General features: G+C 33.3%; 4 protein-coding genes across 11 annotated transcripts in view; 2 read left to right on the plus strand and 2 right to left on the minus strand.

Annotated features, from left to right (window-relative positions):
* The window catches only part of LOC124427358, a 2,814-nt gene extending 249 nt beyond the window's left edge, over window positions 1-2,565 (minus strand). Inside the window, exons 1-3 of the mRNA XM_046970194.1 lie at window positions 2,212-2,565; window positions 1,663-1,803; window positions 1-1,402 (exon numbers count right to left, since the gene is read on the minus strand). The exon at window positions 1-1,402 is cut by the window's left edge and continues 249 nt beyond it. Of these exons, the coding sequence (XP_046826150.1) occupies window positions 1,197-1,402; window positions 1,663-1,803; window positions 2,212-2,434 (570 nt within the window). The 5' untranslated portion in view covers window positions 2,435-2,565 and the 3' untranslated portion in view covers window positions 1-1,196. The remainder of the gene's footprint in view (window positions 1,403-1,662; window positions 1,804-2,211) is intronic.
* Window positions 2,566-5,701: 3,136 nt separating this feature from the next.
* On the plus strand, window positions 5,702-13,071 carry LOC124427506. Its single transcript, XM_046970499.1, has 2 exons — window positions 5,702-10,478; window positions 10,562-13,071. The coding sequence occupies exons 1-2, from the start codon at window positions 5,702-5,704 to the stop codon at window positions 12,415-12,417; spliced, it is 6,633 nt and encodes a 2,210-aa protein (XP_046826455.1). The 3' UTR covers window positions 12,418-13,071.
* Window positions 13,069-13,974, minus strand: LOC124427545. 2 transcript variants are annotated; one of them, XM_046970562.1, is made up of 4 exons: window positions 13,809-13,974; window positions 13,706-13,749; window positions 13,344-13,606; window positions 13,069-13,268 (listed from the first exon to the last, which is right to left on the minus strand). In XM_046970562.1, exons 1-4 carry the CDS (start codon window positions 13,846-13,848, stop codon window positions 13,163-13,165), a joined length of 453 nt encoding a protein of 150 aa, XP_046826518.1. In that variant the 5' UTR covers window positions 13,849-13,974; the 3' UTR covers window positions 13,069-13,162. The 2 variants fall into 2 exon arrangements, with proteins under 2 accessions (XP_046826518.1, XP_046826519.1); XM_046970563.1 differs by having other exon boundaries at window positions 13,839-13,967.
* An 839-nt stretch (window positions 13,975-14,813) lies between these two features.
* LOC124427340 (chaoptin) lies at window positions 14,814-24,091 on the plus strand. Of its 7 annotated transcripts, none has more exons than XM_046970162.1 (13): window positions 14,816-14,923; window positions 15,397-15,542; window positions 18,458-18,709; window positions 18,788-19,075; window positions 19,146-19,383; window positions 19,490-19,736; window positions 20,290-20,544; window positions 20,988-21,304; window positions 21,412-21,709; window positions 21,966-22,446; window positions 22,585-22,848; window positions 22,950-23,178; window positions 23,399-24,091. In XM_046970162.1, exons 3-13 carry the CDS (start codon window positions 18,460-18,462, stop codon window positions 23,733-23,735), a joined length of 3,204 nt encoding a protein of 1,067 aa, XP_046826118.1. In that variant the 5' UTR covers window positions 14,816-14,923; window positions 15,397-15,542; window positions 18,458-18,459; the 3' UTR covers window positions 23,736-24,091. The 7 variants fall into 7 exon arrangements, with proteins under 7 accessions (XP_046826119.1, XP_046826118.1, XP_046826117.1 ...); XM_046970161.1 differs by lacking the exon at window positions 14,816-14,923 and adding an exon at window positions 15,033-15,194 and having other exon boundaries at window positions 15,266-15,542; XM_046970163.1 differs by lacking the exon at window positions 15,397-15,542 and having other exon boundaries at window positions 14,814-14,923.
* The last annotated feature ends 1,992 nt before the right edge of the window (window positions 24,092-26,083 follow it).

The following is a 26,083-nucleotide window of genomic DNA, read 5'->3' on the forward strand; positions in this document are numbered from 1 at the left end:
TCCTGTTTGACCATCGACTGGACTGTTCCATGGTCTGCCGAGCGAAGAGCTAATATTTTTCTTATTTTCTCCCCGCATAGCTACCAGACGGAAGTCAAGAAACTAGGTCTAGCTTGCAGTAGAACGCAATCGGTTTCATGAAGAATGCGTAACAGTGGGATCTTTGAGAAAGAAAAAGAAGCAAAAAAAAAAAGAAAGAAAAGGAAAATATTACTTGATCTTAAAATCGAAAAAAAAATTGTACACTTTGTTCGATCAATTTCTCTTAAAATTAACGTAATACACTCATAGATTACGTTTTTATACTGATAATAAATAGAATTATTATTTTACAAAAGAAATATTACAATTATTGCCTATGATAGTTTTAAATCAAAGATTGTCACGTATTTAATACGTTCGTTGTAATAACAAAATTAATTGCTAATGCTTTAGCATGAGGTATTTTACTTATTGCAATATATTTAGTTAACAGTTTTGGTTCTAACATTTGGTTAAATTCTTGATATTTTTCTTTTTAATATCTACATAAAACAACATATATATACAATATATATACGGTATTAATTTTATGTCGTATCAAAAATAAAATTAATTGACCTATCCACGTTTTTACGGGAATTATTATATAAATACATATATATATATATTTTCTTTTTTTTTCAAAAGAAAGGAACACTGTATCTATCATTTGGTTTTTAAAAATAAATGTCATTATTGTTCTCTTACTTGTTTATAGTTTCCTTTGGTATTTCTCTTTCTCTCTCTCTCTCTCTCTCTCTCCTTTCTCTCTATTAGGACGAATAATAAATTATGAAACTTTGCGTATAGCTTACTTTCGTTAGCTATACGGTAGCCATAATATATAGCTAAGGATACTTTTAACTAAATAAAAAAATATAGTTAACTTTATGAATGATCTCCTATGGACGAACATTTTTTAAAAGCTAAGTAAATCTTTCCTCAACTATTACATCACTAAAATTGATCAGCGAATACAAGCGGAACATATTCAGAGCATTTACGGTAAGTAAAAAACTAGATAATTCATAAATTAACAAGTAATCAATCACGAAGGCACTACGAAAGGCACTAAATGAATCACAGATCATCGATATTATTCCATTTCTTATCGTCGTATTTTCATTCAATACGAGCGATAAGAAGAAGTAATCGAATCCAGTGCATTCCATTTTTTATCCCTTGTAATAATAATTTTCATCATTTCCTGGCCCGCTCGCGGTTTCCCAACCATGATAAGCTTGTCCGTGAGCGTAAGAAAGATCGTTGTGAACATGTACGTGGATCGGTTGAGGCGACCAGGAATGTGGTACGTGTTGTTGATTCCAAGAATAGAACTTGGCAAGGAAGCTACTTAACTTCAGTATCAACAGAATAATACCTGGAAGAGGAAAATAAATTAATGATTAATTTTTATTTTTCCCGATTGATGATTGACAAAAGGAAGAAAGTTTTCAAGTAGGACACAATTTGACTGTTACACGTCACACGTGACATCATTGATCATAAAAGTTTCAATCGATGTCTCCTTATTATGTATGCATCTTGCAACATTCGAAAGACACCGTTACTTTTCTTTTTTTTTTCTTCTCTTCTTTTTTCTTTCTTCCATAGGATTTTTTCCTTCACCATCGATCTTACCGATTAAAAGACCCTTCAAGGAAATCACAGTGAGCACCGTCAAAAGAGTCATCATTGCTCCCATTTTGTACATGATCGGCATCAACATAAATTGTATCCTTTTAAAGCCGAAAGTACGGCCTGTACTTTCGACCCCTTTTCCTGCAAAATTCATGAGTACCGTTTTAATGAGAGCTCTTTTACGAAAGGATGTCAGTGAAGTATGTGAGAATATGTAGATTTTTTTTTTTTATAAATCATAAACGTGAAATAACAGTGACTTTAGTTAAACCTGTCAACACGTTGCTCATTCTCATTATATATTATGTATCTACATGAATAACAAATGGAATTAGTCTCTATCGCAAGAATAATGTTTTAGTTTAATATCGACATTAAAAAGTATTACGTATATTTTTATAAACGTAGATTATATATATATACATACATATATACATATATATACACATATACATATATATATATACATACATATATACATATATATACACATATACATATATATATATATATATATATATATATATATATATATATACGTAAGATTACCTTTGGTCACGTTTCCATCGAGTATCTTGTCGAAAAATTGTCTAACATATTCCACGTCCTGATCGACCGAAGAATTCTTTGAAACTACCGTTAATCCGTTTCTTCTTCCTTCTTCGACTTTGCCGATCGCATAATAAAAATCTGATCGTTCGTCAGATATCACTATTTTTGAAAATGACGCCAGTAGGAGAAGGCACATCAACGTCCAACCAATCCCCTTCATGTTTAGATCACTAACCGTCACGTGATATGTTCTCTAATCATAAATTTCGATCGTTTTAACACGATCGATCTTATCTGATTAATTTTTTAAATATTTCACACAGATTTTAATTTAAAAGGAAGAACGTGTTAATCGGTCTCGCACGAGAAGCCTTATGATTCAGACGAACGAAGGCGAAGTCGTTAGAACTGAAAATGGTAAGCGCTTGGAGAAATGCGCGTGCGCTCTGCGCACCATTCCTCGTCCCCATCCTCAACACTTTCCTTGTTCCGACGTTTTGGTACACGTCGAAAGTGATTTGTGAGATATCACGAACTCTCGATATTGTTCATTACATTCGAAAAGAGAAGGAAAAAAGGAGTCGTCAATTATTAAATATATTATATATTATATATTATATATGTATATTCTAAATATATATATATATATATAATATATAAAAATTAACTGTTTAATTGTATTTTAAGTTTAAGTAAACGATTTAAATGTTAATTGTTACATTGATAAATTCTATATTTTTATAATTTTTTTACGATTAAATATTTTTAACAGTATACAATATATTGAAAGTTTGTAACGAAACTATAATGTAACTTTTATAATTTCTCTATATGATTAGAATGAATACTGTTCGATATAAATATATCTTATATATATATATATATATATAAGAGGAAGAGGATGATCTTCTGATGAAAAAGTTGTTAATAAGAAACGACCTATTCGTTTAATTTTTATTCTCTTTCTTATATAACAGCTGCTCGATGCTTGAACGTACCGATGTTCGATACTTCTTGAGTGCCGTATAAAACGATCGTTACTGAAGGTAATGACATTCTAATAGTGAACCGTTCAGAATACGAGATAAGGAATGAGCTAAGATCGAAGTTAAATATGCCGTTTAATCATTTCTTACTTCTATTATTTTTTGTTTATGACAAATTTGCATTCATATGTTAGAACGATTTTATTTTTTCTTCTTTTTTCCCCCAGAATAAACTATAATTCTTTTCAAGTTTTTCGAGAAAATTGTTTTCTAATGGATTTCTTTAGGTGAACGCGAAGATCACCTTCACAAATGTAATGATCAATGAGTTTTTTTCTTGTTTTCTTTTTTTTTCTTTCTTCCTTTCTCCCAATACAGTTATCGTGGAAGGAAAAGTAGGTATATATTTTGGAGCTCTTTCGAACGATGTATGTTGCGGGGAACTTTGTCCCACTTTCTACGTCACTGTCACGGTCACTGTCCGACGATCATTCGCGTACGACCGTCACCTTGAGCGCGATTGTTTAACCATGAAGACGAGTCTCTTTTATTCCATTATGTTAGTTCGAAAGGAATCGTGAAAATGATGATATTCAATTAAAATATAAAATAGACCGCTATTAAAACTATTTAATATAATATTGAAAGAAAATGATATGTTTTTTTTCTTCCCTTCTTGCGTCTTTGATTTTATTAATCCGTATATTCACATTATTTCATATGTTCATAGCTTTTACATAGATATATACTATACAAAAAATAAATGCCTAATTAATGCAATTGTCAATCGTTTATTAACTTAAGTTAAATCATTTAACATGCATTAACTATTATAAATGTCATTAGATATAGAGCAAAGTTGCAGTACATATTCTATGTACATATAAGCGATAAAAATCTAATAAATATATAAATCTTATTACGCTATTGAGAATGAGATTTGTCATATGATTACAATTAAAATGATAAAAAAAGATAAAAAAAATCTTGTACTCATAATTAGATCTAAAAAATTACTTATTAATAATTGTACACTTTGTTTTTTGTTTTTTTTTTTTAATACACAATTCTCTCAAAAATACAATTCCTTTCGTTGTCTTTGGAAAAATTCTTCGAATCATTATCAGAGAATGGTGTATGGGCAATGTAAAGCGTTGTGAACGTAGCTTAAAACGTGCGGACAGTCAGTAGATAAAGAAAGAAAGGCAATACAGGTTTACTGTAGCATCTTTACGTTGAGAATCCAGTACAGAAAGAGAGAAGAGGAAGGAGGAAAGAAGTAAGGGGTAGAGAGCAGCCATCTTAGAAAATAAGGATCACTGCAAAAATGCATTGCGTTCTCCTCTTCCCTCCATCGCTTTACCTTCACCGACGGGTACTTCGAGTCTCGATTCCTTCAAGGACTAAAAATTCAACCCCTTGCACCGAGAACGAAGAAGCTGTTTTAAACATGAACCTGAAACCCGCATCGGACTTTATTCGAAGAGAACTGTCGGCCAATGAAACTTCTTCATTTTTCTTTATCTCTATCTTTTTCTCTGTTTTTATTTTTTTTAATTTTTCTTTTTTTCACTTAAGACTCGAATTTGCTAACTATGGACTAATTCTTTTTTGTTTTCCTTTAAATCATTATGATTACTATGAACTTTTCGTATATAAATGCAAATGGAAAAGAAAGGAAAAAAGGAAAAAGAAGAAAGAAAAATATATCCGTAGTTACGAAGACTTTAGCATTTATTTTGATAGAAAAATATTCTAGGACGAGATGATATAATTTTCACGTACATATACGGAACTCGAAGGAAGATGAATATTAAATAAAAAGATCCTAAAAAGCAACACAGCATATTATTTTCTAGAGTAATATGTATTTAATTGCTTTCAACTTAACAAAAAAAAAGATCATTTCGAATGTGTGATTGATTATGGTCTGTAATTATACAATGTATATTTCTTATATACATTGTATATATATATATGAAGATTAATCATAATAAATGCATATATATATATATATATATATATATATATATATATATATGAAGATTAATCATAATAAATGCATATATATATATATATATATATATATATATATATTCATTTATTATGATTAATCTTCTTTATAATACCGATGATTAATGAGAAATATCAGGAAAGCATGATCATAAATAAATGTCATAAAGGAATAATGAAAGTAGACGTTAGATGGTAAAACGTAAAAACGTAAAGAAAAGAAAATGATGGAATATAAATTTTATAAAAGTTTTTACCTGGTAAGCATAAAAGATTCCGCGGCCGTTTCATCGATAGTACGTTCAATCCAGGGCCGTTAAACCATGAACTTGCTTCTCCTCGAAGTCTCCAAGGATGCACATAGAGAAGAATCGCAAAAATGGAAATGCCAGGTTGCTGTTGGTAGGGCTAGATGCATGCGTACACGCTCGTGTACCTTCGTGTTCCGCATTGGAAGACGATGGTATGTGTATCACCATACGTGTGGCATGGCTGACCATAGACCGGCTCCGAGAAGTGGCCGAGACATTCGCCTCTCGACCGCGACCATGAGAGCACTCAACTCTCAACGCCTACGGCCAAGAACGAGCATCATCCGTAGTTTAGCACGGAGCTACTATTTTCTTTTCTTCATCCTAATCTTTTTCCTCCTTCACGGTGTTTCTTCGCGGAGTGTATCCTACGATGATATTGACAAGCACGAGAAGATTACTTCGGAACCATCAGCGCAGAAGATCGATCAGGTAAGACTAAACGAAACGAGTCGAAAGAAACTTTCAGGATCGATCGATTGGCACGAACAAGAGAAGAAATTGATCGAGGATGAAGTCAAAATAACTGAAAGGAACGTCGAGAGGAATGAGACTTCTATTGCAAAAAAGAGACGACGGAACGATTTAACGTTACCCGTTAAGAGTGTAGTCCAAGAAACAGAAGCAAGTTTTATCGGTAATGCCGAAGGTGATGCCATAAAGAACGAAGGCATTCGTAGATTTGACGCTGAAGTAGAATCGGTGGACGAGATAGAGCTACCGAATGATCAATCTTCGAAGATCAATGTAGATCGTAATAACGGACTGACCAAAGGTGAACGCTCGCAGAAAAAGGCTATCAAGGTTGACGATGTCAAGAACAATGACGATATCGTTCTAGATATTCCGGTAGAAATAAAAACCTCAAATCAAAGCGATGAGATTGCTAAAATAGAGATTGATAATACTTTAGCGATAAAAGAAGACATACGTAACAATCTTCGAAGTTTGATTGCCAACGAAGAAAATATTTCTGAAATCGATCGAAATAAAGAATCGAATCCAATAACAATGACCGAATCAATTAAATCGAAAAGAGAACAAAGATATTTAGAGGAAGCTCGAGGTAAGTTTAAGCACAAAAGCTCAACCGTGTATTTGAGTGCCGAGGATGGTTCCGAAATTCCCGATAACGAAGAAAAATCGATCGTTGATAGCCAAATTAAAAAATTGATATCCATTCGCGACGATGCACTAGGTTTGGTAAACGATAACGTAAAAAATAAGAAAAATGTTGACGAAGTTAAGGTTCTTAATGAAGCAAAATTGCTTGGAATCGACGATGTGATTGTAACCGAGGAAAACATTGACGAGGTTAGAAATCAACGAAGTAATTTATCGGATGTCAAATACCAGAATAACATCCGGGCTTCTTCCTCTTTAAATAGTATCGATGATCGTCTTCAAAGGTGGAGAAATCAGGCGATGTTGCTACAAGAACAAATAAAAAATCGTACCTTCGTTCAATATTTAAAAGAACACGCGATCGACGTACTCCCGGAAATTCCGAAATTTAATGAAAATCAATTGTTGGAAACGCTGAAGGATATCGTTGCTTCGAAAAAATCGACGAACTTAAGCGAATCATATTCCAGTCAATTGAACGCGACAGATTTGACCAAAAATCAAATTGATATAATCAAGTGCGCAGAACAATTGGTCGAAGTAAAGCAAAGACAATCTTTCGTTAGCAACATGTACGAGTGTATTAGGGGACTTAGCGTGTTGAATTGCATGAGGATCTTTATATGGCCGATCATAACCGATAATATTCCAGAATCTATCAGTCAAGTATTTGCTGCTAATATACCTATAGAAATAAATTTGATCGATCTGTTTCAAGGTAATCGAGAAAAAATCGATAGATCTTCTTCCAGCGTCCATCAGAAAAGATTATTAACACCGGAATCCGTGGTATTATCGATATTAAAACAAGCATTAGAATCGCGTCTCGAGGTAGATAAGCCACCATACTTGATTGACTCAAAGAATAAAACTTTTCAAAAGTTGCTGACACCTGGACAATTAGAGATCCTTCAATTAGGTGAAAAACTCTTACCTCTAGAATTACGTCGTGAATACACTGACAAAATGTTTTCCTGCGTGCGAAGATTCGAATATCTCAGCTGTTTAAGATATTTCGCATGGCCCATGATGAAACAATATTTTCCAACTCTACCAGCTTTTCCAGATTATCAAACTTGGTACCCAAGTATTACCATAGTTCCTGAATATCCGATCGTTCCGTTTCCTGGTTTCTCCGATGAGATCGGAGAACTTCCTGAGGTCGTCGATTCCGATGCTACTAGAATGAGGAAACCTACGCCGGAAACAGTGATCATACACGTTTTACGGAATACTCTCAAGGATTATCCAAGAGTAGAATCGACATCGTCTCTCTATGAGGAACCAACGAACTTCTACACGACTGTAATTCCTCCGGATCAATTAATAACCATACAAATGGCCGAGCAATTTATTCCGCTCTCTTATCGGCCGGAATTTGTTCAAAAAACTGTTCGATGTATACAAGAATATAATTATTTAACCTGTATGAAATATTCGACTTGGCCCACCGTTAAACAATTCATTCCAAATCTTCCCGATTTCTCTTCTTTCTTCCCAGACATCCAGATTCCCGGTTTGTCCGATTTATTCGCATCTTTTCCAAGTATTTCACCAACTTTTTCGGATTTTTTCGGACTTATACCAAATGTACCAAGCATACCAAGTATACCAAGTATACCAAATATACCAACTATACCAAATATACCTACGCAAACAATACCTATGTCACCACAAATTCCACAAATGATACCAACTCAAGCGCCTATTTCTAACATATTGTATAGAAAAAATGATGATCCTCGTTTGAATTTGGAATCTAAAATTATCGAAACACTGGAACAAGTTCGGAACTCTTTAAAAAGCGTAAACGAGATTCCTTCGCAAACAGTCTCTGGAAACGTGATAATTTTGACGACCCTGACGGAGAAACAATTTGAAATTTTGAAATTGGCCGAAAATATTCTTCCGCCGTCAGCTCGTGCCACATTTCTCGCACAAGTTTTGAGGTGTCTTCAAGATAAAAACGATTTTATGAATTGTACACAATATATAATCTGGCCATCGATAGCATATTATTCACAAAATTTGCCAGAATTTTCGCAAATAGAAATTGAAACTTCATCGAATGACTCATCGCTTTTAGATAGTTTAACGGAAAGCAAACAAATTTTGCAAAACTCGACGAAATATATTCAAGAAGCGATCGATCCTGATATTTTAGAAAAGTCTACCGTAAAAATAATGTCTAGAACGTCTGCTCAAGCTGAGCCTGTTTTGAAAACAACTTCTCAACAAAATAATGTTCCTGTAATTAGTATAACTGGTACAAGATTCGTGCCAATATATACGGAACATCCTGAATCCGTCATATTCAATATCTTAAAAAAGATTCAACAATCGTCCCCGAACGTTGTTAACGCATCATCGAACGAAACTGTCAAAACGCAACTTTTTTACGATTTATTGAACGCTCAACAACAATTAATCGTTAGAATTACAGAGAATTTGATTCCTGAATCAACCAGATCTGAGTTTGTAGATCACATGATCAAATGTGTTAGCGAATATAATTTTATACTTTGCTCGAGAGACATTCTCTGGCCTACCTTGATTGATTACTTCCCAGGAGTTCCGAGTTTCCCGAATTTTGGTATATTTTCAAACGTACCGAATAATGGAAATTCTATTTCTTCTCTTACGTCTCATAATCTAACAGAAAATAGTTCGAATGCGGAGGTTTCTCATCTTTCGGAGACAAATGTTAAAACCGGACAACATGGAGATGCAAGAGTGACAATAACAGATACAAGATTTGTTCCGATTTTCACCGAACATCCCGAAGCTATAATCTTTAATATTTTGGAAGCAGTAAGAATTTCTACACCGAATTTACCACGTATCGATTCACTCACGAGAAAAGAAGATTTATTGCATTATTTCACGGATAGACAATATCAAATAATTCAAACAGCAGAATGTCTTTTGCCAGAATCCGAACGTGTTGTTTTCATTGAGAGAATGACCACTTGCATTCGAAGAAATACATTCTTAGAATGCACCAAAGATATCACTTGGCCAACGATTCATCAGTTTTTCCCTAGATTGCCAAGTTTCCCTGAATTTGGGATTTCACAAAGTATAGCTAGAACAAAGCTACCTTCGTCATTAAATATAAGTATTTCAGATTTCAAATCCGAAGAGGATAGAGCGGATCTTGTCAACGAGCAAACATCACTGGAACATTTTCAAAAGAAAATAGAAATAATTTTGGAAGAAGCGTTAAAAAAAGATTCGAGACCACGACTTGATCATTCCTACTTGGATACTAATAATCCAATAATACAAACTGTATTAACAAAACAACAAACCAATATTATCAGACTTATGGAACGAGCATTACCGGATCCTGTAAGACCAACATACGTTATGAAAATGTTAGAATGTATGCGTACTAATAATTTTATAGCCTGCAGTCAACATGTTAGCTGGCCTACCTTGAAAACCTATCTCCCATCTTTACCAAATTTTCCGCAATTTGGCGACTACTTTTCTCAACTGCCTGACATCAGTCAAGTACCAGGCATATCAGGAATTCCTCAATTACCCGGTACATTACCATTGGCTGAAATACCTAACTTACCTCAACTTCCACCCAATATCCCTTCTCTTCCAGGTAGTATTCCACAGCTACCAGGGTTAATTCCCCAAATACCAGAAGGAACGAGTCAGTTTCTCGATCTATCGCAATTAGGAAACATACCGGTAGCTATTAGGACGATTGAATATCCGAAAGAGATAATAGCTGCTGTACAACAGTCATCGGCCGTAACACTTGATTCAGAAAAAACAAGGCAGTCATTGGTATCACCGTCGACACCGTCAGTAGGTGAATCTATCTTACTAATTAAATTAACAATACTTTTTTATTCCTATACAAACTATCGATCTTTGACTTCCCTTTATTTGCAGATGATCAAAGCATAATCCCTGGATATCTTGGTCAACCATCTGGAACCCTCATAGATATTTCTATGGAAAAAGTCAATTTGTCTGATAAGGAACAAACGGAATCCGAGTTGCCGATTAAAGAAGTTAGAAAACGAAGAAGTGTTGTGGATCTTTTCAAATCTTATCCACAAAGGATGGAAACTGAAAGGAAAAATTTAAAGGAATCCGAATCAACTTTTCCAAACATTGACGAATCCGAATTTTTGCAATTATTGATCCAAGTCTCGAGATTAAAAAATCTGACAAACGATCGATATTCGAATAATGAAAAAAAATATTTCGTAGACACTTTGAATTCTACTATAAGGGATTCCTTGACTGCCGATCAATACGAGATACTTAAAAAAGTAGAAGATTTGAACGCAGCTACGTCGAAACGAAGTTTCTTGTCGAGAATTGTTCAATGTATTAGCAGTTTGAGTTTCATCAGGTGCATGGGCATATTCGTGTGGCCAGTTATATCTAGCAATTTACCATCTCTACCGTCTTTACCAAGTTTCAATCCATTCGGAAGGTCGATAGAGACAGAGATTGAACAATTCTTTGGAATGTCCACATTCGAATTCGAAAAAGAGTTATTAGCCAGGAAGGAATCGATCGAGAACTTTTTGTTAGAAACCTATAAAAAATTAGCTGAAGATAAGTTCCAAACCAATTGGGGTTTTTTAAAGATAAGAGGCTACGGTAATGGGGAAGTTGGTATAAGCTTCGCAGGTTTTCGCGAAGGTCGGGGTACAAAAATAAAGGATAATAAGAATTTACCTAGCATTCTTACGATCATCAGTGATATCATGGAAGAAGTATTAGATCAGAGACCAGATTCAGATAAGAATAAAAAGGACAAAGATAAAAGGGATAGGAGTTTAAACGATAATTTCCAGGACATAGATTATCAATATTTAAAGTATAACGATGACGATGATAAGAAGACAAAAGATCGATCGATAAACGATGATCAGATCATTAGCATGTTCCTTGATAAAATAAAATCGAACATTTCGGACAATATAGAAAGTGGTTCACAAAATTATCTCAGTTTGGAAGATGCCTACGGAGCATTCGAAGTTCTTTTTGGTACTCGATTGAATCGTAAGTTTATGAATAAACTCGAATCCTTCAAAGTGGACGATCTAAGATCGTTGAGAAAAAAAACTACTAATGAATTTGACAAAACTATAGACATCGTGCCTCTCAACTCGGAAACGAATAAGTCGGAATATTTAAGGGTTATTCCGTTAGACGCTAGATTAAATTACGATTTGGAAAAAGAATCGGACGATCAAACATCAAGGAACAGACAAGATCGCACGAAGAACACATTGAGATCGTTCGTGAATGAATATTCAGATTCTTACTTGCAGGAGACAAAAGTTGAGAGATCCGAGGGTAATCTGTTGAACGAATCTGATATCGAAAATAGTATAAAACAAGACGATAAAGTTTTTGAGAATGATATTCGTACAAAACTGACGATTCAGTTACCCCATCTTAATGAGGACATTGTCCCTAAAAAGATCACAAATACGATCATGGAATTGGGTCGAAATATGAAAATGAAAATGATGCAAATGTTGCCTGGAATAGGTTTTGTCATTTCTTTCCTGATACAAACGGCGCTTGCTCATGCACGTGCAGCTGCCACTATGGCCGGGATGCTCAGCAATATGGCTCTAGGTTCGGCCATGTTTGCAATGATTCGTCAAGCATTCTTTGGACCGAGCACTCATCCTAAAATAAAATACGTCTATGACAACGATAAGACAGAACCGGGTGTAGTTTGGCCACCTAAAGGATATTACGCGCCTTATTACGGCTAAAAGTAATAAATAATTGTCTGCGTTGTTTTAGATGTAATTACGTACGGTTACATTACCGTCCTTTTTCGTTGGATTAGCTTTAATAACGTTTAATTTTAACGCATATCGTTTAATTACGTACTATCGACGCTCGAAAAGCATCAATCGCTTTCAATGAACTTCGCTATTACGTAGATATTTTGCAATACTCATCGACGTTTCGCAAGAAAAATTCTCGTTTAACGTTATGTAAGGTAGTTTAATGATATATCACCCACACCCATACACACATACACACACATACACATACACACACACGTACATACATTCGATAAAAAAAAACAGGAGTAAAAGGGTTCGTATATTGTATTTCGACAAATTAGCGTTTATCGTAAGGGTCAATGCGATTTTTTAGGTATGAGGCAAATAATATTTATTTTTCCTGGGGTCTTCACGGTGAAGGGTGACGCATTATCATTTATCTTCTTTATGATTTTCATATAATCAAATTACTTGTCATTTAAGTTCTTTAATACTTTAATTATAATATGATTTATAATTTAATGCAATAGGATAGATGTGAAAAACGACCGACGGATCGTTATTTCGTAGAGATTAAGACTGTCAATGATAATCTCTGATTATGAGTTATTAACGAATAAAATATACATATTATTCTCGTCATGTTTTCTTTCTTTAAGTGTTTTTATTACAAAAAAAAAAGAAGAATTAATAAACTTTTTACAAATGATACAATAATTTGATTTTAAGCTGCAGCAAGTGGCACGACCGTGGGAATATTGTCCTCGGTCGATTCAACTTTGTTATAATCTGTCAATTCGTCGGAATAAGGTAATTCGTTGATATAATACCTATAAAAAAAAGTTACAAAAAAAAAACACATTAAAGAGATGATAATGAAATTTAAAATTACGATTTCTGCTTACCATTCGTGAGCGTGTTCACAGTCGTTTACAATGTCACTGCAAACTCGTTGTCTTTGATCGAAGACCGTATTATTCGGGCAAATCATTGGAAAGCCTTTTCCATCATCGTCGCAAGCGTGAAAAATCCGACAATCGTAGTCGACGTCGGCATAAAGACCAATTGGTTTGTTCTCGCAAGAGAATTGAAAAGTCAAATTGCTGAAGAGATTCAGATCGATTGATTGATCCGACAGATCTTCGTAAGTTTCTAAACGATTGCGTTCCTTCAATAAATGAAAAAAATATATATTATAAATTTAAATAAAAAGAAAAAGAAAAACGTTTAAAACAAAAATTTGTTAATTGTAAAAGATATTGCTTACGATATGTCCAAAAGTTGGTAAACCCATCGTTGTACCTAAAAATACTACACGAAAACAATAAGTTTCGATAAATATATATTTATATAATTTCGTTATTACTTACAATACATAATATTTAGTATTAAAAGATCACCCCTGGCCATATTTAAAAGCGACTCAAACAAAATTATCACGGTATTATCGCTTCCAACAGATTTCTTCAGAGTTTTTAACTCGTCGAATCTAAATCGGTGAGAACGGACACTCGATCGAACCACTGACGTTCTCGGTTGGCAATGCAGCTGACTTCTATAAGAGCAGATAGCCGGACAACACACGTTCCTTCGTAGTTACTTAAGCACTTAACGAATTTATTGATTTTAACAAGCATGTAATCTCTAAAATGATCCACGTATCTCTCATTACCGTACGAGTAATCTTATTTAATAACATCCTGTCTTCGTTTATGTTCAAGGACTTTAAAAAAATTCAAAAATTGAAGATCGGAACTAGTATTGGTAATCTCTAGTTTATTTTTTTATAAATGCGATAAGTTTTTGTCTTATAAACAATGCATTTAATTTATCTATCAGCAGCGAAATACTTTTTGCTACGATAACATATAACATATAACAGATGTCGCTGTTAAGCAAGAAAATTCATAAAGCTTAATTAATGATAGAATATTAGGAAAGACTTTCACTCGACTTATCTAATTAACACAGCTCGACTTTCTTTTTCTTTTAACTCGCATTTTTACTCCTCGTAAATTTTTCAAAATATAATTTCAAATGAAATTTCGAGCTTGTATAATCAAAATTTATATTTCAATAAGAATTCTAATAAGGGAGAGAGAGAGAGAGAGAGAGAGAGAGAAAGAGAGAGAGAGAAAGAAAAGGAAGGAAAAAAAGGATTAAAAACCAATTCGATACGTTGATTTCGTTTTTCACGACAAAGTTATGTTTTACGAACTTTGTAAAAATAAAAATAAAGAAAAAAAGAAAAAAAAAGAAAAACGCTTCGAGCGAACTCGAATGCGAATAAAAAGTCTATCGTCGTACGGCGACGTAAGGGCGCATGTCCACGAAAGGACAGTAAGTATCAAGAGTCGATGAGGGACGCCTCGCTTCTCTAAGCCTGCCTTTCTCTTTAGCGTCGAGCAGTGGTTCAGTTTTCACGGCAACTTCATCCAGGAACCATACACAGAATGTCTTGAAGAAACGCGAGTTGAAACGTAACGTGCGTATAGTGACTCGTATATTTTCGTCTTCTTTCTTCTCTCTCTTTCTATCTTCTATATACATACATACATACATACATACATACATACATACATACATCATACATACATACATACATACGTATGTTCCTCGTTCGTATGCGAAAAAGAAGATAAAGAGAAAAAAAATAAAAGAAAAAAAAAAATAAAGAAAAAACGAACATGTGACATGTGACTTTGAAATATTGCATCTCTTATGTGCATAGTGTCAACGCAAACTAGTTTTATAAAGTTCGTGAATTAAATTCGATCGTCAATAGTGCAATTCGATTCAATCGATTAAAGAAAATTTTCTCTGACAGCGAGGAAAAAAAGAAAGAGAAAGGGAAAAAAAGAGAAACAGAAAGAGAGAGAGAAAGAAAGGCAATGGGCTTGGCAACGTCATGGTGAATTCATTCGAATTAGATCGATCGTTTACGCGTGACTTTTACAGAAACATACTCGTCGGGGTCGTTGCATTTGACAGGTACTACACACGTGCTCTTGAGATAAGCGATCGTTCCACGTGCCTTTAGAGCGCCTCATCCGTTCAGTTCACCACGCTGTCTCAACGGTGACACCGATGCGTGGATGAAACATGTACTTACTTACTTTTTTACTTTATCTAGTCTCGTCTCTCAAATCTTTAACGATAATTTTTCCTCTAAATTTTGTCTTTCTTTAAATTCGAAGAAACGAAAAAAAAAAACAAAATAAAGAAAACAGAAAACGAAAGGAAAAAAAGAATAAAAGAAAATAAAACATTAATTTAATATTCGATGCATATTTAAAGAAGAAAGGTATTTCTCTCCTTGTCACCTTGAAACTGATACTACGTCCGTTAGACAAAGTATTTTTATCGAGTGACGACCGGCAAGGACGACCGGTGAAATGAAAATATCCTTGGGATTGATTTTGTTAACTTCTTTGGTGAAAAGAAAAGAACCTTAAAACGATCTTTCTTTCTTTCTTTCTTTCTTTCTTTCTTTTTTCCTCCCTTTCTCTTTCTTTTCCTTTCTATTCTTTTCTTTACTTCGAGTATTTCTTCGACGATTATTTCACGGAAATATATCGTTTATGTAAGTACCTGCTCTTTCTTTTTTTTCTCATCCAACATGACAACGATGACAAAAATAATAATATCGATGATTAGAAATCGTAGGAAAGTAGAACGTGGAATAAGATTTTTCTTCTTCTTTAATCGTCTTTAGGTTTCTTGAACATCGAAAGTAGAAAGATGTGAATTCCCACGAACCATTGAGCTAACTTTGAATCGTCATTTACTCGATTTCATTCTCGAACGTTACTTTCTCACTCGTTAAGATCGATTACGAACATATTTTCTCTCTGCTAATAGATGCTTCGAGCTATCTGAATTTGGTTCTGTTCAGAAGCTGCCACGGAACGGATTTATTTTCAGTAACAAGATCCGCATGAAAATTTACAAATCCCGTTTTCATTACGTCAATAACATCGATTAATACATTATTTCTTTCTTTTTTTTTTCTTTTTTCTTCAATACTAGACACGAAGTTATCGCGGAACGGGTCCGATCCGGTCCATTGCTTGTTTTCAACGAAGACCAACCGAGGTCGATTCAAACAAGTGAAAGGATATCTGTTATTCCAACAGATGTTATTATAATATGTTTATCGTAAACTTGAATGGTAACGTAAAAATAGAATTTGGTTCTGTACTTAACCCAAATTCTTGAAATTTTTATAATTTAATAATAAATTAATATCATTGGAAAGTAATAAAATCGATTTATTCGTTATAAAAAGCATTTCAAAGATATCTGAAAAAAATTTATTATGTATATCAGCTAATTAGTTTTTATTATTCTACCCATCACGATGATTATAGTATCCGTAGCTACGTATACTACGTTGTGAGAGTTGCACTTACTAACCGTAAAACTAGATCACCGTGCCTTTCTTTTCGCCTTCTTACACGGTTATTTACTGGATGCACAATAAAGTATGTTGTTGGATTTACCAGGTCAGTGATTCCTTCGATTACTTTAATTATACGCTACTATTGTTATTCATCAAAACAACGCCGTGCCCTATCATTAGAATGATGTTATTCTAATTCTAATGATTCAACTGTTTGACCGTTCGAACGAGCTTACATTTTCTTTTTTCAATGTTAACCATTTCAATTGGTTCGAAAGAACTCATATTTCTTGATATTTTAATAAACATTCCTATAACCTTGAAGAGAAAAAAAAAGAGAAAAGAAACAGGACGATGAATTTAAAACGATCTTTGCCCGTTCATTGTAAAAGAAAAAAATACATTTTCTCTAATCATCGTAAGCCCACGCACTTTTCTCGTGGCATCTATCCTTATCTCGATCTCAAACGTATTTATGTATATATCTACATACGTACTACTTTGCTAACGGTTCATTTTCTATGGAAATTTACGCGCGGTTACGCACCTGGCTCATCTCGCTTAGTATTTACAGTTATATAGAAAGAAAAAGAAAGAGAACGCCGATGAAATAGTTTGATTTGACGCAAGCAACAACACTCGAAAGAATATTTCGTTTGAACCTTGACCGAAACTTGCTCGAACATTACGAGTTTTCATCTTTTCGCATCATGTCAAATATTTCATCCTCTCATCTCATGCGAAAGATTTAAAATCTAATTGTAAGCACTTCTTCTTCTATCTTCTCACATTTAACAAAGTCCATTTTATCGCGATAAACATATCTTTTATTTTTCTTTTTTTTAATTTGTTTCTTCTTGCAAAGATTATGATCGATCTCTCACGCGTCCCTTATAATTTCTGACATAGGAATCACAAGTATGATGAAGATAGATAATCTGAAAATAATCATCTATTTTTCATTGCACTCGAGGACGTTGATCTCTCGATCATTTTTCTATCTCTTTTTTTATTCTTTTATTTCTTTTTTTTCATTCCAAATGTCAGATAGTAATATATGTAGATCTATCCACCTACCTATACGAATTAATTAACTCCATAAGTTAAAAAGGACGAGCAAAAGTAACTTCTACGCCCACAATATTCTCATCTTTTATTAAAGAAAAATAAAGTGAATTAATCTCGCTTAGAGACGTCTCCTTTTGGATGAGAAAAAAGAAAGAAAAAAAAAAGAAAAAGAAAAGTGGAAAATAAAAGGACACTTCGAGGACATTTTTAGGCTATCATCGATAAATCACCGGTTAGTCACCTCTTGTTCGTGTGGGATGATAGTATGGAGAATCTGAATATATGATTTCTTTTGTGAGTCATGATGTAAGAATTAATTTTAAACGTTAAAAGTCCCTGAATAGAAAGCTTCAATCACAGCCATTTATATTTACGAGGACTTCTCTAAAAATATTTTAACACAATTTTCTATTGGCTTTCGTTTCAACGAGGTTAAAACTTTTAGAGCTTGACGAAATCGCATGACGAACGGCAATTATTAATTAAAAGTTAAATATTCTTAATTATAATAATTATGATAATTTGTATAACGAAGATAAATCGTTATAGAAATGTTGCTGGTCCCTTTTGTACTGGGCTTGGCCCTGCCCATCATGGGCGAATATATTCCACCTGGACCAAGATTTACGTGTCCTAAGATACCCACTGATATTTACCCTTGTACTTGCGTTCGTGGAAGTGACAGAGGACTATATATTCATTGCGAAAATACAAATTTAGCTAGCTTGAGCCTGGCTTTTGTTAAATTAGGGAACGAAGGTATGCCTATCGAAGAATTGATCCTGTATAAATGCAATATCGGTGAGAATTACTTTTCTAATATTCAGGATCTTCTAATTCACATAATTGATTGTTATAATTGAATTTTTTAAATTTTAGGACGTTTCTATGGGCCAGCTCTTTATCCATTAGACATTAGAGTCTTAAAATTTATTGATACGCCATTGAGATTAATCGAGGAACACAGTTTTCTCGGAGTGAACAGAACCCTTCAGGAACTTTATTTGATAAATAGTCGTCTTGAAAAGTTTCCAAGAGAAGCACTACAAATTCTAGGAAATCTTAGTCTATTGAGTATCGTTGGACATCGTATCGTTATTTTACCAGGGAACAGTTTCGCTGAGAGTGCCGCAGCCGCGAAATTAGAAAAATTAGAAATCAGTAACGGTAAGTAATATCGTGATTTGAACTTTAACGTTTAACGATCGTTCGATCTTTAATATCGATTATATTACAGGAATTATGTCCTCATTACCAGTCGAAGCGTTGCAACCTTTGAAAAAAATGAAAACTCTGGATCTTCATGATAATAAAATCAAAGATTTAAAAAGAAATCAATTTAAGGGACTCAGGGATACCGAATTCCTTGATTTGTCGAACAATCTTATTGATAAGTTGGACGGCTCTCATCTTGCCGATCTTACCAAATTGGGATGGTGTAATTTTTCTCATAATGCGATCTCAGACTTAAAGAGGTATGTACATCAAGTTTCAAAAATAAAGTGAAATATAAAAATTTGTACTTTCCATCAGCCATCTTTCTTTTTCTTTTTTTCTTTTTTCTATTTTTGTTCTTTGCAGGGGAACTTTTGCAAGAAATTCCGTCTTGAAGGTTCTCAATTTGAGTCACAATAAGATCAGGAAACTTGACTCAAATACGTTCCGTGGTATGCGTTTTCTAAGACGTTTGTTTTTAAGCAACAATCAAATTAATGAAGTAGGCAGAGGTACTTTTGGCTCGATCACAAGAATCGGTACCATAGATTTATCACGGAATTTCATCAAGAAAATCGATTATCAAATGTTTCATCAGTTACAATTTGCTGAGGTTCGTATTTATACATACACACACGATTATTAACATAAATATATATATTATATTTATGTAAGTTATTAATATATATATATATATGTATATAATTATATATATAATTATATATATAATTATATACATAAATATATGTATATATATACATATATATATATATATATATGTATGTATGTATATATATACCGTTTCATGTGCGTGCGATAACATAGTAATGTATATGATTATGCAACGCGGCTTTGCTATCAAAACTCGTCGTAATACCACAGGTTTCTCTCGTATATCGGAGCAACTAGTATATTGTCTCCACTTGCGTCTTCGACCACTTTCACTTTTTGATGTATACTAGAGATTGCTATCGGTTGCTATTTAATTATTATTGCACAAAAAACGCATATGAATGTGAGTCATACTTAAACGAATATCGTAATAAAGGAAACGCAAGAGAGCTCGACGATATAAAATTATAGGATAAGTTTGTTTTCCCTTTTCCTTCTTTTTTTCCTTTCTTTTTCTTTTTTAATTCTTTTTCATTTTACAACATTTTTCATAGCTCATAGATGTCTCCGAGAATTTCGTGACAACCGTAGAGAAATTAGCATTCAAGGATCTTTTCCTGGCGAAAGTGAATCTATCTCACAATGAAATTGCTACAATAGAGCCTGAAGCATTTGAGAACTGCGCCAATATTACCTCGCTCGATCTTAGTCACAACAAACTTGAGAATATTTCGAAATATTCCTTCGACAGTTCAACGTACGCCACCGAACTGCAACTCAGCTACAATCTGTTCACTTCGTTGGGTCAGGTAAATAGAATTGCTTGATTTACGGGATAAACTGATTCCGAGAGAGAGAGAGAGAGAGAGAGAGAGAGAGAGAGAGAGAGAGAGAGAAGGAGAGAGGAAGAGGAAGAGGAAGAGATTAATCGACTGTCATGGGAAAAATAGATAAATATATCTATAATATGAGAATCCTACAACAAGTTAAATATGAGTTTTATTTTCAAAGAAACGTTCAAATTTTTCGAAATTGGACTATTACGAGAACAACTAATATGTTATAATAATGTTGAAAATCAAACAATATGAATTATCGTAACATATGGAAATAAGAACTAACGTTATATATAAGATTATTTGACATATGGCGTTTCAGTACGATAGTACAGTCACCTTGCATATATACAATTCGTTAAAATTATTACGGTAAGAAAATGAACAGTAATAGGTAACACGCAAAATGATTGCAGGTACCATTGCACAACATGACTGGGCTAAAAATACTCAATGCATCTCACAACTTGATACATTCGGTTCCACGTCAAACGTTTCCGAAGCTCTACGAACTCCATACAATTGATCTGTCTTACAATAATCTTTCGGACATACACAATGGCGTCTTTCAAACGCTCTTTAGTTTACGATTTTTAAATTTCTCTCATAATTCCTTGGAGAAGATAAAACCGTCGACGTTCGGTCCATTGCCGACATTACTCGAATTAGATATGAGCTACAATCAACTCAACGACATAGCACGTGGTAGTCTAACCAGATTAGCCAGTTGCAGGTAGCTATCTCTACTTCTTTTTTTTTTTTCTTTTTTATTCTATATTTAAAATTCATCCAACTTTTCACAGAGAATATTTTGCGAGGTTAATGCTTATGAATTTTTAGAAGCATAACCGTGAAGAACAATCGACTGAGCAAGATATTTCAATTGCCAAATCCGTTGGGTCACTTGGACTTTTCAGAAAATTTGCTCGAAGAAATACCAACGTTGGAGGTATGGCCTACGATGAACGCTCTCCTTTCGTTGGATCTTTCGAGGAATCGACTAGGCGATAATCTTCGGCATGGGAGCTTCGAAAACCTGTTGACCTTGAGGACCTTGAACCTGCAAGCGAATAATATATCCATACCACCGTGGGAAGCCTTGAGTACTTTAAGCAGTTTGCAATATCTCTATTTACAGGTCAGTCGCGTTTGAACTTTTAAAATGATTTAAACATTTCTTAATAATAATAAAAGAATATACAATAATTACGATTATTCAAATTTAATGAAATTTCAATAAATACAAATATTTTCTAAATCGTAACAAGTTAACAAGACATCTAAAAATCTGTCCTTTATATATATATATATATATATATATATATATATATATATATATATATATATATATATAGACAATATTTTTTAATAAATAAAAATAATATTTTTTATAGGACAACCATTTGACACAACTTGGCAAAGCGGCATTTGGTCGTCTACCAATTGTATTTGAATTGAATCTCGCTAATAATCAGATTCACAATATAAATAATCGCGCTTTCGAAGGTCTTCTTCAATTATTGACTTTAAATTTGACAAACAATAATATTACTTACATACCAAACGGGGCATTCCAAGGTTTGGTTTCTTTAAGAACGCTCGATCTATCCTACAATAAATTAGAAAGGTTGGATAATAAAACTCATGGATTGTTAGACGATTGTCTGTCATTAGAACGGCTCAATCTTAGTCATAATAAAATCTCTTTCATCACGAGAAAAATGTTACCCAATGATCCTTGGATTCCATACAAATTGAAAGAAGTGGATCTCTCGTACAACACAATGCCTGTAGTAACGTTCGAGTTGACCATCGGTGGAAAAAAACTTCAATACTTAAATCTAAGTCATAACAATATTAATGAGATACGTCGTTGTAAGTAATCGTCTCAAGTGAATCAATTTAAAAGAAATATTAATTATTAAAATTAATTATTAATTGTTAAAACAAATATCAATTTAAAATAAGTATTCATATTTATATAACGTGAAATTTCATTTTATTCGATTTTAGACGTAATCGGTAATCTCACAGCATTGCACTCGTTGGATTTATCGTATAATGATATCAATGACATCTCAGAACCAAACGTTTTCGAACCACCGAATAATTTAAGTTACTTATACCTAAGCCATAATCATCTGACGTATTTACCAATGTATAAAATTCTACCATTGCGAAACTTGATGCTTTTGGATTTGGAAATGAATAAAATCGATGTATTCGACGAGAATTTCATGAAGATTATTCAAAATGGCACGAGAATTCATTATTTTGGTAAATTTAATCTATATACACATAGTTTATTATACATACATCTATTAATGCTCTTTTCAGAATACACAAATCTATAATATTGTTATTCATAATATTTATAGGAAATTTGTTGCATTGCGATTGTCACGTTCGACCTCTAAAAAGATGGTTGAACACATTCAGCAAAATGCCAACGGAATGGTCGAATGTTACATGCAAAAGTCCAAATTATGTTTCTGAAAAGCTTCTTTCTGAAATAACGGAAGATCTGATGGGATGTAATACAGAAGAGATATACGAGAACGAACAATTGGATATCACACCCGACGTGAAGTATCGAAATATCGAGTAGTACGTAAAAAATTTTAGAAAAGAATTATCCCAATTTCAAAATTACGATAATTAACTTTCTTTTAATTGGACCCGTAATATATATAGATTACGGGTCTTTATATATATATATATATATATATATATATATATATATAAAGAAAATAATAAATAATTACACAATAAATAAATAATAAATGACAATAAAGAAAATAAATGATTTATCACATTGATGTTTCAGTGACAAAGAGGATAAGAGTTGGAAGGCCACGTGGTACGTGACATCGCGAGAAGACATCGGTGATTTTTATGTAGTAGTACGAGAGTCGGGAAGCAGCAAGTCAACGATCGAGAAGGACCTCGTTTACAATGCCAGGTCTTATAAGATTCAGGATTTACCTGTATCGAGGAGCAAGTACGAGCTTTGCGTACTGGCTAGAGATTCCGAAGGAAACGTGAAACATTTCCGAGAATCGCAATGTCAGATTCTGAACGAACAAACTTACGGTAGAACGGCACATTTAAGAAGCAGTTTCTCTCTAATCGCGATCGTTCTCTTTCTTCGTATACTCCTTTGAAACTCGTTTGGAGATAAATTTTTTCGATATACAAATTTAAAGAAATTATTTGTGAAAAAGATATTACATCCTTACGTATTACATACGTAACGTTCTTGAGAAACATTAGAGATTTAGTTACATTTGATATGTTTCTTGATCCATGTAATTTAGAACGTAGTAATTGCGTAACCTAAATTAAAAACACACATACATATTCTCATACATATGTATCTTATTGATTATATGTGAATAGTTATTGTCGAAGGGTAGAATTGTACATATGAAGGATCGTGTACGAATCGAAGGACGTTGAACGTCGGCTATTTATTTTTGTAAAATATATAATTACAATTAAATAATTATACTATCTGGTACACTTGTTATTAGACACTAAGAGAACACCTTTAGTCGAAGTAGAAAAGAAAAGATAGAAGGGTTCAAAGGTACCGCCTGAACGACTCAATAGTATCGAACGCTACAAATCTAACTTTCTCTCTCTCTCTCTCTCTCTCTCTCTCTCTCTCTCTCTCTCTCTCTCTCTCTCTCTCTCTCTTTCGTTATCGCTTCGTTCGCTCCTGTGGTAAAGAAAAAAAAAACAAGAGAGAAAAAGGAAATTACAAGGAGAGTTAGTAATTCATATATATGCTAGTAATGTGCATAGTAGTAATGCATATATATGCATATTAAAACACTGCTATGCTTGGAAGATTGATGTCAATAATTTATAATTGTTAGGAATAGAGTAGAGACTCGGCGAATTAACGTACAATCGGTCCTAATAACTCGTGGTAAGAGAAGGAGGGAGGGAAGAGGACGGAGTCCACGATCAAATCCTACGAAACCTAATTCACGAACCATTTTCAATGATGGAGTTAAATAACTTTAGTAATAAAAATACTAATAATAATAATAATAATAAGAAAAATAATAATAATACTGATAATAATAATAATAATAATAATAATAGTAATAATAATAATAATAATAATAATAATAATAATAATAATAATAATAATAATAATAATAATAATAATAAAAATAATAATAATACTGATAATAATAATAATAATAATAATAGTAATAATAATAATAATAATAATAATAATAATAATAATAATAATAATAATAATAATAATAATAATAACAAAAATAATATAATAAGAACGAACGCACAAACGAGATGAAAAAATTCTCAAGGAAGTAAGGACGCTTACGTTCGCTCGTTTCTATGTACTAAAAGATCATTTCATTCTTCTCCGAGTTCATAATTAGCATCCTGCTACTCGGTCGGGAGTTCCTCACGTGGAGTAAGAAGGGAAAACCCTTTAATGAGAAAGCGAGTCGGGAGTTCTATGAAACTAAACAAAGATTAAAATCGATGTAGAATACACAGAGGTATATATATATATATATATATATATATATATATATATACATATATATATATATATATATATGTATACGTATACGGTATATATACAACACAGTATATATACATATACATGCTTCAACGTACCATTGTCATTGTTCTCCATTATTTTTTTCCTCTCGATCACGCGTGCCTCGTTAACGCATAGAAATGAAAAATACACACGGAGTCTGACTTCTTTGGGGCACGTGCAACACAGACGCCGAAGATATTTTTTAAGTTTCAGCGAGACAATGGCCATCGAAGTTTTCTTTGAATTAACGGGAATGTAAATTATTCGTTTACAATATGTATACGATCGATACGTACTCTCTCAGGTAAAGAATAAATGAAAAAAAGTATATAAGATCGATCGATTTTTCTAATCGATGTTTTCGGTGCTTTAATAATCGCTAAAGATAAATGTAATTTTTGCTTGAATTTGATGACGAATGATTTTTCCGAAATTTCTAAATTTTCAGGACAAAAATCTTTGAAAATGCAAATAATAGAAAATTCAGAAGTTAAGAAACAATATTCTTTATTCGTTTTATCTCATTTTGTTATAATAGTTTCATTAACCGCATCCATATTAACCGCAAATCGTTTTACATTGACGTAAAATGTCCTAGTGTGCCTTCGGCCGATAATTTCTAATGAAATTTCAAAGATCTCACGATCTCATTAATCGTTTTCTTTCAACAGCATTTCAACATTTCTACGAAGGAACGATCCGATCGTAAGATCCGTGCAACCACTAGCGGTTACTCGTTACGAAACGCACGCTTGGACACTTTCACCTGGAGCCCCGATAATAGAGTGTATCGCGCGCTGTCAGAAACGAACGCGCGAGTTTTACCGAGAGTGGACGAAGGGACACGAAGTCTAAGGAACTTTTTGTTGCGTTGAACGCAGAGGACAGACATCCGTTTCTCCCTGCCCCCTCTCATCAGTTGGG

The sequence above is a fragment of the Vespa crabro genome, chromosome 10 (genome assembly GCF_910589235.1).
Source record: "Vespa crabro chromosome 10, iyVesCrab1.2, whole genome shotgun sequence".
NCBI lineage: Eukaryota > Metazoa > Arthropoda > Insecta > Hymenoptera > Vespidae > Vespa > Vespa crabro.